The sequence below is a fragment of the Mustela putorius genome, unplaced genomic scaffold (genome assembly GCF_011764305.1).
Source record: "Mustela putorius furo isolate JIRA1106 unplaced genomic scaffold, ASM1176430v1.1 tig00003962_pilon_pilon_pilon, whole genome shotgun sequence".
Lineage (NCBI taxonomy): Eukaryota > Metazoa > Chordata > Mammalia > Carnivora > Mustelidae > Mustela > Mustela putorius.
In genome coordinates, this window is record NW_025422106.1 from 490,663 (window position 1) to 509,163 (window position 18,501).

The 18,501-nt window shown below is 40.5% G+C and overlaps 1 protein-coding gene across 6 annotated transcripts in view; it reads right to left on the reverse strand.

Annotated features, from left to right (window-relative positions):
- Positions 1 to 18,501, reverse strand: part of WIPF2 (WAS/WASL interacting protein family member 2) — a 49,783-nt gene that overhangs the window by 16,678 nt on the left and 14,604 nt on the right. For 4 of the 6 annotated variants that reach the window (XM_045070175.1, XM_004764605.3, XM_004764604.3 and 1 more), the window contains 2 exons: positions 8,149 to 8,280; positions 456 to 588 (listed from right to left, as the gene is read on the reverse strand). In XM_045070175.1, the coding sequence (XP_044926110.1) occupies positions 456 to 588; positions 8,149 to 8,211 (196 nt within the window). In that variant the 5' untranslated portion in view covers positions 8,212 to 8,280. Of the gene's footprint in view, positions 1 to 455; positions 589 to 8,148; positions 8,281 to 13,306; positions 13,460 to 18,501 lie in introns of all 6 variants that reach the window. The other 2 variants (XM_045070174.1, XM_045070173.1) reach the window with 1 other exon arrangement.

Sequence of the window (18,501 nt, forward strand, 5' to 3'; positions counted from 1 at the left end):
CACTTCCCTTATTAAGAAAATGCAAAGAGAAAACCAGGATCAAGACACCTTCATCAGCGTTCTCTGGGCTCTCCTCTCCAAAACCCAGACGGTAAGGGGGCCAGGGACTTAGGGATCCAGGTATGAGCAAACTCTCCAGAGGCCTAACAGAATGGACACTTGTGGCAATTATAAAATCTTCACTAGCTTCAGCTTAGAGGTTTAGTAACATGATGGTCTCCTCAGAGAACAGCCAAGGATGTGCTCTAATGAGAGCACTAGTTACAGCAGGAGTTGGGAATCTTCCCCCAGAGAACACATCCCAAAGGTCAAAAAGAAACCTCTAAGGTATTCAAAGAAAACTTTCTTAAAGGACAAAAATTTTCCCACTCAAGGCCCAACAATAAAAATGACAGGCCAGCCAAGTCTCCAAGTCAGTCCCTGGTGGCCCACTAGGAAATGAAGGTCAGACTCACTCTCAAGGATGGGAGCACTCCGATCATTAATGTTGGTCACTTTCTTCAGCTTGGTCCCTTTGCAGATGTCCTGTAAAAGGGCACCTCGATTCCGCTGTTCATCTCTACTCAGCTTGGGCTGCTCTGTGTTTGCCTAGAGGAAAAGGGGAGAAGGTAACTATTCATCCTAAATAGTTCCCTTTACCAGGAGCTTGGGATTAATACCTTAAACCAAGCTGGATTTCATTAATGCCCCTCTAACCTAATCAGATCCTGCACCAAGTATCAGTACCAATGTGTGCTCTCATTCTTCTTCGTCCTTTTTTTGTTGTGCCTTTTGTGAAGGGTTCAGGTCCCTCTCCTAGTCCACAGCTTCTGAAAGGCCTTACCTGGAGCACCTGGGTGGCTCAGTCAGTTAAAGGTCTAACTCTTGATTTCAATTCAGATCATGATCTTGGGATCACGAGCTCAAGCCCTACATCAGGCCCTGGGTGTGGAGCCTGCTTGGGATTTTCTCTCTCCCTCCCCACACTCCCCACCCACCCACCCCGACTCTCTTTAAAAAAAAAAAAAAGGTGGGGGTGCCTTAACTAATAGTTACTGAGTACCTGTGTGCTGGGCTTCTGTGTTAGAAGCTTTACATGTGTGAAGGCAAACACTGACTGAGTCCCTGCTAGGCCGCAGGCTAAGCATATTACTTCCATTATCTCATTTAAATCTTGAAATATTTTTATCAAAGAGGTATTATTATCATTACCCATTTGGAAAGTGCAAATAGTTGAACAGTGTCCTGAGGCCATGCACCCAGTAAACAGTAAAGCAAGGACCCAACCCAGACAGTTGACTCTAAAATGGCTACCTTATCTCAACTAACAGACCTCATTGCTTCCCTATTACTTCATCTCCCAAACAATGTTACAAAGTAGACCATATTGGGGCACATGAGTGGCTCAGTGGCTTAGATGTCCAAGTCCTGGTTTCAGCTCAGGTCATGATCTCGAGGTTGTGAGATCAAGCCCCATGGCATGCTCCACACTCAGTGTAGAGTCTGCTTGTCCCTCTTCCTCTGCGCCTCCTCCTGCTTGCATGCACAAACTCTTACTCAAATAAATAAGTAAATAAAAATATTTTAAAAATAAAGTAAAATAAAAGAAAATAACCCATATTATCCTCATTCCAAAGATGAGGAAATGAAGGTTTCAAAAACTTAATGTCACATGATTAGTAAATGCAGAGTTGTTCTGATTGTGTCAAAGCCCATGCCTTTCCCACTTACCCTATGGTCTCTTCCAACATCATATTTCTTTTTGAGTTCTTCGCCCTCCACCTACCTCTTAAATGCCTATCCTCAGCCTCCATCTAAATCTCCCTGAGCAAGCTCAACCAGTCACAGGGTTTGAATACTGCTGAAAAACCCAAGTATCTCCAATCTTTACATCTCGTCGCCACTCCTGGCCCTGGGTTTCACACCCCTATGTGCCAATGTCTACAGGACATCTCTAAGTGAATATCCCACATGTACTGAAAATGTAACACATCATACCATATACCTTACACAATTTTTAAATGTAGAGGTTTTTAAATTAACCACAGTGGAATTTTTTGGAAACCATTAAAAAATGATCTTAAAATCTATCTGGAAGATTAAGTATAGTAGAAAAACTAAGAGAATGGAACTAGTACCACCCAAAAGCTAGGACCAACTACAGCAGGAGCGCAGGGACAGACAGCTAGATATATGGAATAAAATACAAAGTTCATAAACAAACCTACATCTATATAAGAAATAATAAAAATGAGGGTGCTTGGGTGGTTTAGTCAGTGAAGCATCTGCCTTTGCCTCAGGCCATGATCCCGGGGTCCTGGGATCAAGGCCTGTGTCAGGCTCCCTGCTCAATAGGGAGTCTGTTTCTCCCTCTCCCTCTGACCCTCCCCTCTGCCTATGTTGTCACTAGTTCTCTCTCTCTCTCCCTTTCAAATGAATAAATTTTTAAAAATCTTAAAAAGAAGAGAAAGAAATAATAAAAGTATTTCAGCAGTGCAGAAGGCACAGATCATTAAATATAAGCTACCGGGGCACCTAGGTGGCTCGGTGGGTTAAAGCCTCTGCCTTCGGCTCAGGATGATCTCAAGGTCCTGGGATCGAGCCCCGCATCCGGCTCTCTGCTCAGTGGGGAGCCTGCTTCCCTCTCTCTCTCTCTCTGCCTGCCTCTCTGCCTACTTGTGATCTGTCTCTCTAATAAATAAATAAAATCTTTAAAAAAATAAAATAACTTCTTCCCATTTCAAAAAAATAAATAAATATAAGCTACCAATAACAACTGGCTAAGTGTGGAGAAAAAACAAGTTAAATCCCTACCTTATAGCTTACTCTCAAATTCTAGTTGAGTTATAAAATGTAAATATATATAAAAAAAAAAAAAAAAACCAAAGAAGTAACCAAATGAAAAAAGCAAGTAAGGTAAAGGACATGACAACTAAAATATAGGGAAAGACTCGAAGACTTGTTTATTTTAAGTTATTTACTTAGGAATATAATAAGCAGATGACAAACTAGAAGGAAAAAATCATCTGACACACAAAGGCAGTGTCCTAATTCTATACAGCATTAACATAAAGATGACTTATAAATCTACAGGATAATAACCAAAGGATATAAACACTGTGTAAAAGAAATCCTCAAGCCAGCAAATATGGAAAAAAAATTAAAAATGCAGGCTAAAACACAGTATCATTATTTACCAATGAAACTGGCTAAAGTTAGAACTGTAACAGGAGACTGCTTAGCTTCATGAAGGCAGGGTCCACTGACAATTGTATGCTGCCTAGCACACGGGGGGGTATTCAAAAAAAATGTGTAGAATACATAACTGTCTTATGGTGGTCATAAGGATTTAAGGGAACAGGTACTCTTTTGTATTATCCAGAGGAAGTTAAATAGTATGATCTTTACAGAAAGAAGTTTATGTATCAAACACCCTTTTCCTCCTTCCACTTTTTCTTTTTCTTTTGAGAGAGACCCTGGTGAGGGGCAGAAGGATAGTGAGAGAAGGTATCTTAAGCAGGCTCCACACCAAATGCAGAGCCCGACACGGGGCTGTATCTTACCACCCTGAGATCATGACCTGAGCTGAAACCAAGAGATGGACACTTAACTGACTGATCCACCCAGGCGTCCCTTGTATCAAACTAAAAAGTCTACACAAGAATTCTATCTAGGAATTAACTTTAAGAAAACAACTAGAAAAGTACACAAAGATGTTATTTATTTATTTTTTAAAGATTTTATTTATTTAGTTGGCAGAGAGAGATCACAAGTAGGCAAAGAGGCAGGCAGAGAGAGAGATGGGGAAGCAGGCTCCCTGCCAAGCAGAGAGCCCGACGCGGGACTTGATCCCAGGACCCTGATCGGGACCATGACCCGAGCCAAAGGCAGAAGCTTAATCCACTGAGCCACCCAGGCACCCCAAAGATGTTATTAATAGCATAAAACTATCTAAAAATAATATAAAAGTTCAATCAAAAGGAATACTGATGGCACAAGCACAGAAGGGAATGCCAGTTAAGCTCTTAAAGATGTGCAAGTTAAGGGACGCCTGGGTAGCTCAGTTGGTTAAGCTGCTGCCTTCGGCTCAGGTCATGATCCCAGCGTCCTGGGATGGAGTCCCACATCGGGCTCCTTGCTCCGCAGGGAGCCTGCTTCTCCCTCTGACTCTTCCTTCCACTCTGTCTGCCTGTGCTCGCTCTCATTCACTCTCTCTCTGACAAATAAATAAATAAAATCTTTAAAAAAAAAAAAAAAGATGTGCAAGGTAAGTGTCTTTAGATAGCAAATGTCTGACACAATCAAGTAAAAAAAATTACAAACAAAACATTTAACAAGATTAAAGCAGAACCTATCTCACAGGGTAGTTCTGAAAATTAAATGAAACAGCACTTTTCAAGAACTTAGCACAGTGCCTGGTGCTCAATAAGCAGTAGTTGTACCGAAAGAAAAAAAGGTACATACATACCAAATGTTTCCAGAAGGATAAATGCTAATATCAACGAAAGTTAATATGGGGTAATAATTCTTTTTTTTTTTTTTTTTAAGATTTTACTTTTTTGACAGAGAGAGAGATAGCAAGAGAGGAAACACAAGCAGGGGGAGTGGGAGAGGGAGAAGCAGTCCTCCTGCCAAGCAGGGAGCCTCATGCAGGGCTTGATCCCAGGACCCTGGGGTCATGACCTGAACTGAAGACAGATACTTAACTACTGAGCCACCTAAGTGCCCCTTGGGTAGTAATTCTTTATATTTATTTTTCTAGTTTTCCTATAATAAATATGTAAAACATAAAATGTTAACAAAGATTAATTATTAATAGCTTAATATTTTCTATTTTTATTGGCATTCTCTAATCTTTGCCACATTTTTAGTACAGTAAAAAAATTTTAATATCACTAACCATTTAATGATGTAAGAAGCCATTCACGATGTATTAATGACTAAGCAGATTAGAACTCATAACATAGCAGCGCTGGCGATAGGGGGAGGGGGAGAAAAAAAATCAGTAGGTACATATGGCACAGCCTCCTTTTTATAAAAAGTAGGAGATAGAAGGAAGGAAGGAGGAGGGGCGCCTGGGTGGCTCTGTCATTAAGTGTCTGCCTTCAGCTCAGGTCACGATCTCAGGGTCCTGGGATGGAGCCCAGCATCAGGCTCCCTGCTTGGCCGGAAGCCTGCTTCTCCCTCTCCCACTCCTCCTGCTGTTCACTCTCTTGCTGTGTCTCTGTCAAATAAATAATTAGGTAAATAAAACCTTAAAAAAAAAAAAAAAGGAAGAAGGGAGGAGAAGGATATACACAAAACTACTGTGAATGGCTGGATTACAGATAATTGCTCCTTTATGCTTACCCACAGTTCATAAAGCTCTTTTTTTTTTTTTTAAAGTAAATTCTATGCCCACTGTGGGACTCAAACTCACAACTTTGAGATCACGAGTCCCATGCTCTACAGAATGAGCCAGACAGGTGCCCCAACCATAGTTCATAAATTTCTTGAAATATATTACTTTTGCAAAGAGAAAATTATTAAAACATTACTCAACATCTCTAAAATTGAGTTCACATCCTCCTCCACAAACCTCACTTTGTAAATGGCACCATCATTCAATCTCCCAAACTACAGTTGTTCCAACCTCCTTCCTCTTCCTTGCATCAGTCACTAACTCTGTAAGATTTTACTTTCTAAGTGTCTCTTGTAGACATCTCTCCCATCCTTACGGCTTTAGTGCAAACTCTCAGATTTTCAGCTGTAACAGGCTTCTATCTGCGAGTCTTGACTTCCCTGCCTCCAGCCTCAACCCCAAACCACTTCCACACTGTGAAGGATGACCTTTCTAACACACACCCTGTCAGGTGACTCCTGCTGCTGAAAGTACACTATCTTCTCATCACTGTCTGGAGGAAAAGCCAAAACCCTCAGCCTTAGCCTCTGGCTTCATCTCCCACCAGGCCCCTCAAGCAATGATCCAATCCTGGGTATGCTTTCCCACAAATCAGCACCCTTTCATTCTACTTCCTCAATACCAAGTGCCTGCCCTCTGTCTTCTCCTTCTGGCTAAACACTACTCATAGTTTAAAACTCTGCTCAAGTATCACTTCACAGCTTGAAGATTTATCTGACTGCCTCCAATCCCTCCAGACAGTACTGAGCCATGCTTCTTTGTGGCCTCATTTATTTCTGCAAAGCATGGAATTTCCCTGTTGACTTGTCTATCTCGCCCATTGTGCTGGAAGCCTTTGAAGGCCAGAACTGTCTCATTTCTGGGCAATGATACTACAGATTATTTTTATTTGCTTCTTTTTCTTATCTGCATGTTTTGCCTCTCTTTAATTATATAAATAAAGCTTATTGGGAAAGACTCGAGAAATATAGAAATTCAGAGTAAAATTATCTGGATTTTCTTTCCTTTTCTTTCTTTCTTTTTTTTTTTTTTTAAGATTTTAATTATTTGACAGAGAGATCACAAGTAAGGCAGAGAGAAAGGAAGGGAAGCAAGCTCCTCGCTGAGCAGAGAGCCCAACACAGGGCTCGATCCCAGGACCCTGGGATCATGACCCGAGCCGAAGGCAGAGGCTTTAACCCACTGAGCCACCCAGGTGCCCCAATTATCTGGATTTTCTAAGTTATATGCCTAATCAAGTCTCTGATACTCAGTAAGCCCCAACAAAAGGCTACTGAGTAAATGACTAAGACAGCATGATGCAGGGCATCATCAGAAGAGATCCATGGATATATTTTGGGTCCTTGAATCCCACTATAAACAAAGCAGCTCTGCTTTTATCTACTGCACTTATTGGACTTCCATATAAAATTTCATCCAGAAAGGGGGTTCATATATATCCTCAAACAAAATGTCTAAAAATAGGAACTTAGAGAAAAAACCAAGTTGGCAGACCTGAAGTTCTAAAATAAATTAGCTAGGCAAGTTGCTTTTCCTCTGTAAGGCAGTACTTCTCATCTGTTAAGTAACAATTCCCCCACCAAGGTATTCATTCCCTAAAGTTCCTTTCACTTCTAAATTTTACAAAACTGAATAAAACAGGGGCATCTGGTTGGTTCAGTCAGTAAAGCATGCATCTCTTGATCTTGGGGTGTGAGTTCAAGCCCCACTTGGGTGTAGAGACTACTTAAAAATAGAATCTTAAGGGGAATCTGGGTGGCTCAGTTGTTAAGCGTCTGCCTTTGGTTCAGGTCATGATCCAAGGGTCCTGTGATTGAGTCCAGCATCAGGCTCCTTGTTCAGAGGGGAACATGCTTCTCCCTCTCCCACTCCCCCTGCTTGTGTTCCTTCTCTCGCTCTCTGTCAAATAAATAAATAAAATCTTTTAAAACAAACAAACAAATAAATAAATAAATAAAATCTTAAGGGGTCCCTGGGTGGCTCAGTCAGTTAATTGCCCAGTTTAATTTTGGCTCAGGGTCACAAGACCGAGCTCTGTGTCAGGCTCTGTGCTCACAACATAGTCTGCTTAAGATTCTCTGCCTCCATCTCCCCTCCCCCTACTCTCTCTCTCACAAACAAATAAACAAAATATTAAAGAAAGAAATAAAGAAAGAAGTAAAATCTTAAAAAAAAAAAAAAAAAATAGAACGATAAAGCACCCAGGTTGCTTCTTTCTCATGTGACACCAGATGTCACAATCCACATATAGTAAAAATGGTTGCCTCCTTGGTTCAGAAACCACACTGCTTTTCCCTCCCATTATTAAACCTTTAAGTCTTCTTAATAGTATTTTCCAGAAACTCCTTTTTTCGATGGGCTGGTAGACTTCAAAGACTTGGCTTTAGGATGAACTGGTTTGGAAGAGAAGAGAAGGAGATGAAATAGTAGCAAGAAACAACCACTAGGATTTACCGTCCCTTTCCTCAATGATGCCAGAGAAATGCTGTACTGACCTTTATAGAACAAATAGTTTTAGGGGCAAAAGACTAGACATCAGACTACTCTGATGTAACCTGAACAAATCTCCATTTAGACTGAAACAGACCAAGAAAACAAGCCATTAAAGTCCCAAGAGGACCTCTCAGAAATCAGAACTAGTTAATGAAGAGAGACTTTACTTATTCTCTGTTTCTATACCACATATCTTTGAGTACAGTATGTCTTACACCAGGAAGCCCTATGTATCCATTAAGGTTTTGAGATACCCAGGTGCGAAGACTACCTACCTGATTAAAAGTGGGAGGTGGAGGAGGACCAGGCGGCGGTGGAGGGGGTGGAGGAATTGGCATCCTTGCCCTGCTCGCAGTTGGCACTGCTTTCTCTCCGTTTCACTTTGCAGCTTTAGGTCACTCATATACCTGCAAATGAAATGGAAATCCAATGAGAACTCTGCCATCAGAGACACCCAGGAGAATTAGAAGACTGGGCATGACATGAAGGAGAAACTCATCCCCTAGTTCCTCTGTGATAGTAGTCCAGGGCTTGGTGAACTTTTTCTGTAAATGGCCAGATAATAAATATCAATACTGGGGCACCAGAGGGGCTCAGTCTGACTCTGGATTTTGGCTCAGGTCACGAACTCAGGGTTGTGAAATCAAGCTCTGTGCTGGGTGTGGAGCATGCTTAAGGTTCTCTCTCTCCCTCTGCGCCTCTCCCTCCCCTGCTAAAAAAATTAATATTTTAAGCTTTACAGGCCATATACAGTCTCTGTCATATTTTATTATTTGATTTGTTTTGACATTTAAAAAAATTATTCTAAAAATGTCAAAACAAATCAAAGAATAAATCAAAGAATAAACTTTATTTTTAAAAGTAGTTTCAGGTTCACAGCAAAACTTAGCAGAAAAGTGCAAAAAGATACCCATATGTACTCCTGTTGCCCCTGCACAAACACATACACAGTCTCTCCCACTATCTACATCCTGGGGTTGGACATTTGATACAATCGCTACCTCATTACCACCCAAAGTCCATAGTTTACATTAGGGCTTACTCTTGCCAACCTCTATTTTGTATGTTTGGACAAATGTATAATGACAGCTACATGTTGTAGCGTCATAGAATAGCTTCACTGCCCTAAAATATCTATTCTCTGCCTGTTTATTCCTCCTTTCCCCACTGATCCTTTTTACTGTCCCCATAGTTTCCTCTTTTCCAGAATGTCGCATAGTTGGAATCATATAATATGCAGCCTTTTTCAGATTGGTTTCTTTCAATGAGTAGTACACGTTTAAGTTTCCTCCATGCCTTTTCAGGGCGTGACAGCTCCTTTTTTTTTAAAGTGCTGAGTAATATTCCATTGTCTGGAGGTACAACAGTTTATTTATCCATTCACCTACTGAAGGACATCTTGGTTGCTTCCAAGTTTTAACAATTATGAATAATGCTGTTAAAAATACTCCTGTGCAGGTTTTTGTGGGAACATAAATTTTGGCTCATCTGAGTAAGTACCACTGATGGTACTTATTGCCAGATCGTATGGTAAGAGTTACATTGTATAATAAGCTGTCAAACTGTCTTCCAAGTGGTTGTAAGGTTTTGCATTCCCACCAGCAATGAAAGAGAGTTCCTGCTGCTGCACATTCTTGCCAGCATTTGGTGTTGTCAGTGTTGTAGAATTTGACCATTCTAGTAGGTCTGTAGTAGTGCAATCTCACTGTTTTAATTTTTCAATTCTCTGATGACATATGAAGTTTAACTTTTCACATGCTCACTTCCCATCTGTATATTTTCTTAAGTGAGGTGTTGTTTAGGTCTTCTGCAGTTTTCAATATGACTGTCTTCTTATTGTTGAGTTTTAAGAATTCTTTGTCTGTTTTGGATAACAATCCCTTATCACCTGTGTCTTTTGCAAATATCTTCTCCCAATGCATGGCCCGTCTTCTCATTCTCTGGATTTTTACATTTTAAAACTACATTTTTACATTTTAAAAATGTAAAACCGGGACGCCTGGGTGGCTCAGTTGGTTAAGCAGCTGCCTTCGGCTCAGGTCATGATCCCAGCGTCCTGGGATCGAGTCCCACATCAAGCTCCTTGCTCGGCAGAGAGCCTGCTTCTCCCTCTGCCTCTGCCTGCCATTCTGTCTGCCTGTGCTCGCTCTCTCTCCCTCTCTCTGACAAATAAATAAAATCTTAAAAAAAAAAAAAATGTAAAACCATTCATAGTTCATGGGCATTATAAAAACAAACCATGGACCAGAGCTGACTTGTGGGCCATAGTTTACTGACTCCCAGTATAGTCACATCCTTGGAATCTGATCAGAGTATAAATACCATGTGAGAATTTAGCTACTTATCATGCCACACACACACACACACACACACACACAAAACAAAAAAAAAAACAAAAACAAAACTATAGCTGTCCTCCTGTTACAGTCTGTAAGAGATCCTCACTTTACAAATGAGACTAAAACCAGGGAACTCTCTTGCCCTAAGACATTAAAGTAGAGGGCAAAAATAAAACTAAACGTCAAGAACAATTAATTCATCCAAAAAGCTATTCCAAGGGAATCCCACTTCTTGACACCCCTATTCCCCTCAAAAAGTCAAAGCCAAAATAACATTATCACTGGGAGTGCAACTTACAGATGACAAGAAAGGTTCAAGACAGGATAATCAACTTCACAAATTAATCCAGGGAAGAACTGCTTCCAAGCAAGGTGATTAATGAGATTAGGACACAGGAAATCTCCCAGGTAGCCCCTAGCACAAATGAAAGACCATGTGTACCAAAACAAGCCTAAAAGATGGAACCCGCATTGCAATCCACTGAGGAAGTTTGGTTCTGAACAAAATTTCCCTGTGAATAAAGGAATACCCACTTTAACATTTCCCTCAATGCTCCCAAAACCATTTAAATACTTTCTCAATGATGAACGGAAAGGGCAAATATTCCAAAGGTTCTAAAAACCAAGAATCTTTAGAGGCAGGTAGAATTTGATCAGAAACACAACTGTGAGACCTTCACAATCCCAACCTTTCCAATAATACCACTATAAGCTGGGTGCCCAACAGAGCTTTTTGCTCCAATCACAAAGAATTGGACAACAGACTTCGGACAACTAGACTTTGGCTAGATGGTTCCCATGGGGAATGATGTCTGAACTCACTTCACAAATTGAGCAGCTGACCATCCTTTAAAGGAAATACCTCCTGATGTCTGGTTTCAAAGCTAAGTTTAGTTTTTCTTTGCCAGGGATCTAACACACTAGACTTTAAAAACTGATCAAAATAGGAGCACCTGGGTGGCTCAGTCAGTTAAGTGTCTGCCTTTGACTCAGGTCATGATCTCAGGGTCCTGGGATGGAGCCATGCTTTCCCCCCACCCCCCACCCCATTGACGCTTCTCCCACCTCATGGTCTTTCTCTCTCTCAAATAAATAAAATCTTAAGAAGGAAAAAAACCTGGGGTGCCTGGGTGGGTTAAAGCCTCTGCCTTCGGCTCAGGTCACAATCCCAGGGTCCTGGGATCCAGCCCCACATTGGGCTCTCTGCTCAGTGGGGAGCCTGCTTCCCCCCCTCTCTCTGCCTGCTTCTCTGCCTACTTGTAAACTGTCTGTCAAATAAATAAATAAATAAATCTTTAAAAAAAGAAAGAAAGAAAGGAAAAAAACTGATCAAAATAGTAAATCTTCATGATCAATCTATAATGGAGGAGCACGCAAATTTAAAATAAAAGGAAGAGAAAGAGAAAAATAAAAAACTTATTCTTTTTTAATTCTCTGGGTTCATTCTGACAGTTACACCAAAGCACCTTTTTAAAAAGCTAGCAGAGGGGCACGCGGGTAGCTCAGTCGTTCAAGCACCTGACTTCAGCTCAGGTGATGATCAGGGTCCTGAGATGGAGACCATTCATTGTTCCATGCTCAGCAGGCAATCTGCTTATCCCTTTCCCTCTCCCCCTTCTCTACCTCTGGTGTGCTCTTTAAATCTTTAAAAATAAATAAATAAATAAATAAATAGGTAAATAATAGCAGAAAACAATAGGAAAAATAATAATCTATCCAGAAACAAACATTTTCAACTAATTCCAGTCACCTCAGTTCCTGTCTTTTCTGAGTTTCCAGTACTACCTACCTTTGCCATTGCCAGGACTGAAACTGTTTCCAAAAATGACTAGGAAAAGAGATTCAGGTAAGTCCCTAATTCTTTTCTTATCCACAGGTGATCCAACCTATATGCTACAAAGTACGAAATCACTTAGTGGAACAACCTTATACCTAACAGTGAACACCGTTAATAAGGCAAAACAGTAATTCTCTAGCAAAGCAAATCTTTTTTTTTTTTTAAAGCAATCCACTGGAAAAGTCCACTAATATATTACACAGTTACAGATGCCTTCTTAAAGTAGGCTCAATTCAAACTCTAATTTCAAAACAGATGCACTAAAACAAACAAACAAACAAAAAACACAAAACCTACCATTAATGGACAGGCTTTCATGCTAACAACCAGCAGTGCTTCTCAACCTTTCTTCTGCCTCCACAAAGGCTGCATGAGTGACATGCTCCTATTGGTGACACTGTGTATACGATGATACATGGTAGAGGATCTACGGTAGAGGATCACTGCTTCCCATTTTACAGGCAAGGACACTAAAGCTCCAGGTGCAATGCAATTGCATGCGTGCACACTAGAGAAGAGAATGATCTAAGGGCACCGCCCAAGATCATTCTGGAGTAAACTGCAGAATTAGGACTCAAATCTAGATCTTATGATTCCCTGCTATTTCACTAATCACCACAAAAAAACATTTGTGATGGAAATTGGTTTGGTATAGCAATTTCCTACTATTTTCACCAAATGAAAATTCAACCCACCCCAAATTTTTATTTTATTAGTAGAATATAAACAGCTCTGTGTTTCCCAAGAGCAGGCAACTTCAGTAAATTTACATGAATACATCATTCCTTCTGCTGCAAATCCCCAAACCTTTATTCAAACCAATTTAATATTGATATGATACAGTCACTAATCCAAAGCAGAGGGTCTGCTTTGAAAACTACTTTTAGTTAAAAACAAGCAAACCAAAAACACTCATAAAGTTTTATAAAAGAATGACAATTTTTTTTTTTTTAAGTAGGCTCTGTGGTCAGCATGGAGTCCAATGCAGGGCTTGACCTCATAACTCTGAGATCAAGACCTGAGCTGAGATCAAGAGTCGGACACACAACCAACTGAGCCACCCAGGTACCCCACAGAATGATAAATTTTGTGACCGACTACTTTTAATCAAAGGACAAATTCAGGCTTTCAGGAAGCACTGTGTACTGCAATTTTTAAAAAGTAACATTTCTGAGATTAAACCTAAGAAGAAAGAAAAGGGTTCTTTACAGAATTTTAAGTCTTTCCTTTTTGATCTTTTAAATTAGAACTACAAACCTCACCATCTGTGTTCTTCAGAGACCTTGATTTTCAGAAATATTGTGAGGCTGCCTCCAGCTCAGCAACACACCAATTCCTATTCCCCTCTTAAGCCCTTCTATCGTAGAAACCATGATGGAATAAGCTTTTCACATCCTCAGGAGTCAGTTTCTTTGAAAGCAAGATCAGAGAGCATTATTTCATATCTTCCTAATGTCAAATTTATCACAGAAATCAGAGACGTCTTCATAAAACTCAAGCAATGCACTTTCAAAAAGCACTCTCTTCTATTCCTCAAAAGACAAAACCTATTTTTCTATTCAATTTCCTAACAATTCATTCCAAATATGTATTCCCACATTTTAAGAACAGGAGACTTCCCAAGTACAAAGATGTTGACCTTTCACATTTGATAAATGAAGAATCCAATTTAGTTGTTGCTTTTCTCATGTATTTAAAATTATCTCAAAAGTATACTAGTTACTACCATTTGGGGCCTTTATTCAAATGGCATTCTGCTATTATATAACTCAAGTTTCAATTGCAAGTTATTTTTTAAAAGAAAAAAATTTTTTAAATTCTAAATCTAAATGCTATCTACTTTCATGCTAAGAGACCTTAGGTAACAGTACTTTCCTTTCATCTCAACTTTGATTACCAAGTAAATTAGTTTTTGTACTGAAGTACCCAATAAAATCCCATAGGGGAGAAAAAAAAACTGACTTAAAAAGCAGGCTCTCTCCCTCAGCAAAGTCTCAAGGGCTTTAGTTTTACCTTACAAGAATCAGTTATATGAATATGAATTTGGTGAAAATAGTAGGAAATTGCTATACCAAACCAATCAAAAGAAAATTCTCTCTCAGGGCACCTGGGTGGCTCAGTGGGTTAAGGCCTCTGCCTTTGGCTCAGGTCATGATCTCAGGGTCCTGGAATCAAGCCCCGCATCAGGCTCTCTGCTCAGCAGGGAGGCCGCTTCCTCCTCTCTCTCTGCCTGCCTCTTTGCCTACTTGTCATCTGTCTGTCAAATAAATAAATAAAATCTTAAAAAAAAAAATGCTTCCTCTTTCTTTCCCTTAAAAATAAAAAGAAAGAAAAGAAAATTCTCTCTCTTTCTTTTTCTTTTTTTCTTTTTTTAAGTAACTCTCTATGGCCAACATGGGGCTCAAGCTCATGACCCGGAGATGAAGATTCACATATTCTACTGACTAAGCCAGCTAGGTTAGGTGCCCCTTCTTTTTCTTTTTCTTTCCTTTTTTTTGCTCACCCTAGGATTTTATTTATTTATCTTAGAGAGGGAGAAAGAGCAAGCATGAATGGAGGAGGAAGGGAAAGGAAGAAGCAGACTCCCTGATGAGCAGAGAGCCTGATGTGGGGCTCAATCCCAGGATGCTGGGATCATGACCTGAGCTAAAGGTAGATGCTTAACTGACTGAGCCACCAAGGCACCCCTCTCTCCTTTCTGAAATACATGTTCAATTCTTTATTTTTTATTTTTTAAGATTTTATTTTTAAGTAATCTCTATACCCAACATGGGCTCGAGCTCATAATGCCAAGATCAAAAGTCACAGGCTCCACCAACTGAGCCAACTAGGTGCCCCCACGTTCAAGTCTTTAATATCCTATTAAACCTCCCCCCAATATAAAGAAACAGAGAAGGGCACCTGGCTGGCTCAGTTGATTCAACAGCTGCCTTCAGCTCAGGTTGTGATTCTGGGGTCCTGGGACAGAGGCCCGCCCCAGGCTCCCTGCTCAGTGCAGAGTCTGCTTCTACCTCTCTCTCTGCCTTCCGCTCCCCCTACTGGTGCTCTGTCTCTTTCAAATAAATAAATTTAAAGTAGAGAGAGAGAGATGAAAGAGGCATTTCAAGATCCTCTCTGAAAGACCAATAACTCTGACTACGCTTCTCTCCAGGTAATCTAGAGAAGACTTTTGTCTTCAAGAGGAAAGATTCTAGACATTCCCCTCAATGGAATTCTTATTCAACAGTTCAAATCAAAATAAACCTAATAGAGACAGAACATAAATGTTTAGCAGAAATGGAAAGCCAGTTGCTCTGGAACAAAGAAAGTCACGTTGCAAAATGGGGTTTTTGTTTGTGGAGTACGTAATCCCAGACAGAAAGAACTTTAATACAGCCTTGCCTAATGTGGCTTCAGTAATTCAGGTAGGTGGGTGGCAAACTTTCCAAGCATAAACATTAAAACCCATTAATGAATCAAATATTCATAACCAAACAACAAACCCTAAAAATATTCACATCAAACAAGTTCGAGGGGTGCCTAGATGTCTCAGTCGTTAAGCGTCTGCCTTCAGCTCAGGTCATGATCCCAGGGTCCTAGGATCAAGCCCTGCATCCGGCTCCCTGCTCAGCGGGAACCTGCTTCTCCCTTTCTTACTCCTCACTCTCTCACTCGCACAAGGAGAACACACTCCTGTGTTCCCTCTCTCACTGTGTCGCTGTCAAATAAATAAGTAAAATTTTAAAAAGAAAAAAGAAAACTATTTCCCTGTCTCTAAACCATTAAAAAAAAAAAAAAAAAAACAAGTTCAAAATGAGGTGTGCCTGCCTGGGTGGCTTAGTTTAAGGGTCTGCCTTAGGCTTAGGTCATGATCCCAGTGTCCTGGAACTGATCCCCACATCGGGCTCGTCGCTCATCAGGGAAGCCTGCTTCTCCCTCTGCCTGCTGCTCCCCCTGCTTGTGTGTGCATGTATTCTCTCTTTGACAAATACCTAAGATTAAAAAAAAAAAAAAGGAAAGGAAGAAACAAGGAGGCTATGTGCTTGGTTTAGTGCTCCAAAAGTTTTTAACTTGCTGAATTCATTCATTCAGCAATTCATTGCTGAATTTATTTATCATCCAGTGAATATTTATTGAGCACCCATCACTTAATCCACTCAATAAGTATTTTCTTAAGCACGCTCTAGGTTCAAAGCAATGTTCTATAACAATGGTTCTAAGAGGAATGATTCTGTCTCCCAAAAGACATTTGGCAACATCTAGAGACATTTTTGATTATCATGACTAGGGGGTGCTACTGGCATTTAATGAACAGAAAACATTCTATAATGCATAGGACAGCCCCCCACAAAAAAGTATCATCTCATCTCATTAATGCTGAGATTGATAAACCCAGTTCTAGAGGCTGAACAAGTTTCTACAATCTTGGAGCTTACATTCTAGTGGAAGAAATAAACAAGGAAACAAAATCTTGCATCTCAATTACTGATAAAAAGAATGGAAAAACGGGTGCCTGGGTGGCTCAGTTTGTTAAAGCCTCTGCCTTCTGCTGAGGTCATGATCCCAGGGTCCTGGGATCAAGCCCAGCATCGGGCCCTCTGCTCGGCAGGAAGCCTGCTTCCTGCACTCTGTCTCTCTTTGCTTGCCTCTCTGCCTACTTGTGATCTCTCTCTGTCAAATAAATAAATAAAATCATAAAAAAAAAGAATGAAAAAAAAAGAATCATGAAGGGTGAAAGTAGGAGTATGGAGGAGTGTTCTTTTTTTTTTTTTAAGATTTTATTTATTTGACAGGGAGAGACAGTGAGAGAGGGAACACACGCAGGGGCAGTGCAGTGGCAGAGAGAGAGGGAGGCAGGCTTCCTACTGAGCAGGGAGCCCAATTCAGGCAGGGCTTGATTCCAGGATCATGACCTGAGCCTAAGGCAGACACTTAACGACTGAGCCACCCAGCCGAGCCAGGAGTGTTCTCTTAGATAGGGTTGCAGGGAGGGGGGCTGGCTCTTCACAAAGAAATCTCTCCATGAGTAAAGCAACCCCTATGAAGATATGGGGGAAGAGCACTCCAAGAAGAATTAAAAAACAGCCAGTAAAAAGCCTGAGATGGGAACAAGCTTGACAAGTCAGAGAACTAGTAAGAAAGCCAAGGTAGCTAAAACAGAGTACAGAAAAGAGTGGTAGAAGATGAACTCTGAGACCTTACAGGCCATGCTCCAAACCCCTTAAAAGTAGTATCCTTCCCCATCCACTATGCCTATACGAAAGAAGTTTAAACCCATTAACAGTTCCACGCCCAAAGTAAACAAGTTCAATCAGTTATCTCATTCATCCCACAGACTGCCATTGATGACTTGGTTTAAGCACAGCTAGGGACCTAGATACTAACCGGAAGCCTTCCAGGTTAAAAAATCATCTGATGATCATGTCTGCCTGCCGACCTGCCCTTCAATTTTGCTCCTGAAAAGCAGTACAGCATGGCAAGTTAGGAGTTCATTACCACAGTAAACACAATGGCATCCAGTTCCCAAACCAAAGAACCCAACATGGGAGAAGTGCCAGAAGCTACCTAAGAGTATTCACATGCCACTCGAGGAGACTAACAAACAGCAGGAGCCAAACAGGTTCCTACAATTACGTGGGAACTGATGTCAACACAGAATTATGAACATGCCTTTATGTGTTCTAGGAAAGAATATAGTGGAGGATTTCCACTAAAGCATTTTAGTTTTCTACATAAAAAGAAACAGACGACAATAACTTTCATGTTACAGGTATCTCATCACCCTTTCCTCAACCCATGCAAAAAAACCTTTATATAGTTTAAAAATAATTCACAGCCCTCTTCTCTCAATGGAAAAGATGCTACCTTCCCCCTTGAAATTCAATTCACTCAAACCTCTGGTGAAATACATTTCTGTCATGCATAGATGGAATTAATTAAAACTCCAAGGTTACTCCACGAAGGGGAAAGAATCATTTTTCCAACTGCAGGCATTTTCCATCATGGAAATTCAACTACGCAGCAAATCTGACTGACCCAAAACAAGTGATTAAAAAAAAAAAAAAATCACATATGCACCATGAATATTTAAACTGATAATCCTACAACTCCTACAACTAAGCCTGAATGTTTTACTCTCCACATCAATAACTTTTCACTGTTAAAATCAGCACACAACCCTGAAAGAGAAAAAGAGGTAGAATAAAGATATGTAACTGTACAATGAAATTCTTTCAATATTATTTCTCTAATAAGAAACATAAGTATACATCCCAACGATACAGCTTTTCCTCCTAATGTGACACTTTCCTCTTGACCTAGATTTGTTTAAAACCCTAGAAACAGGGGTGCCTCTTTGGCTTAGTTGGTTAAAGCCTCTGTCTTTGGCTCAGGTCATGATCCCGGGGTCCTGGGATGGAGCCCCACATTGGGCTCTCTGCTCAGGGGGGAGCCTGCTTCCTCCTCTCTCTCTG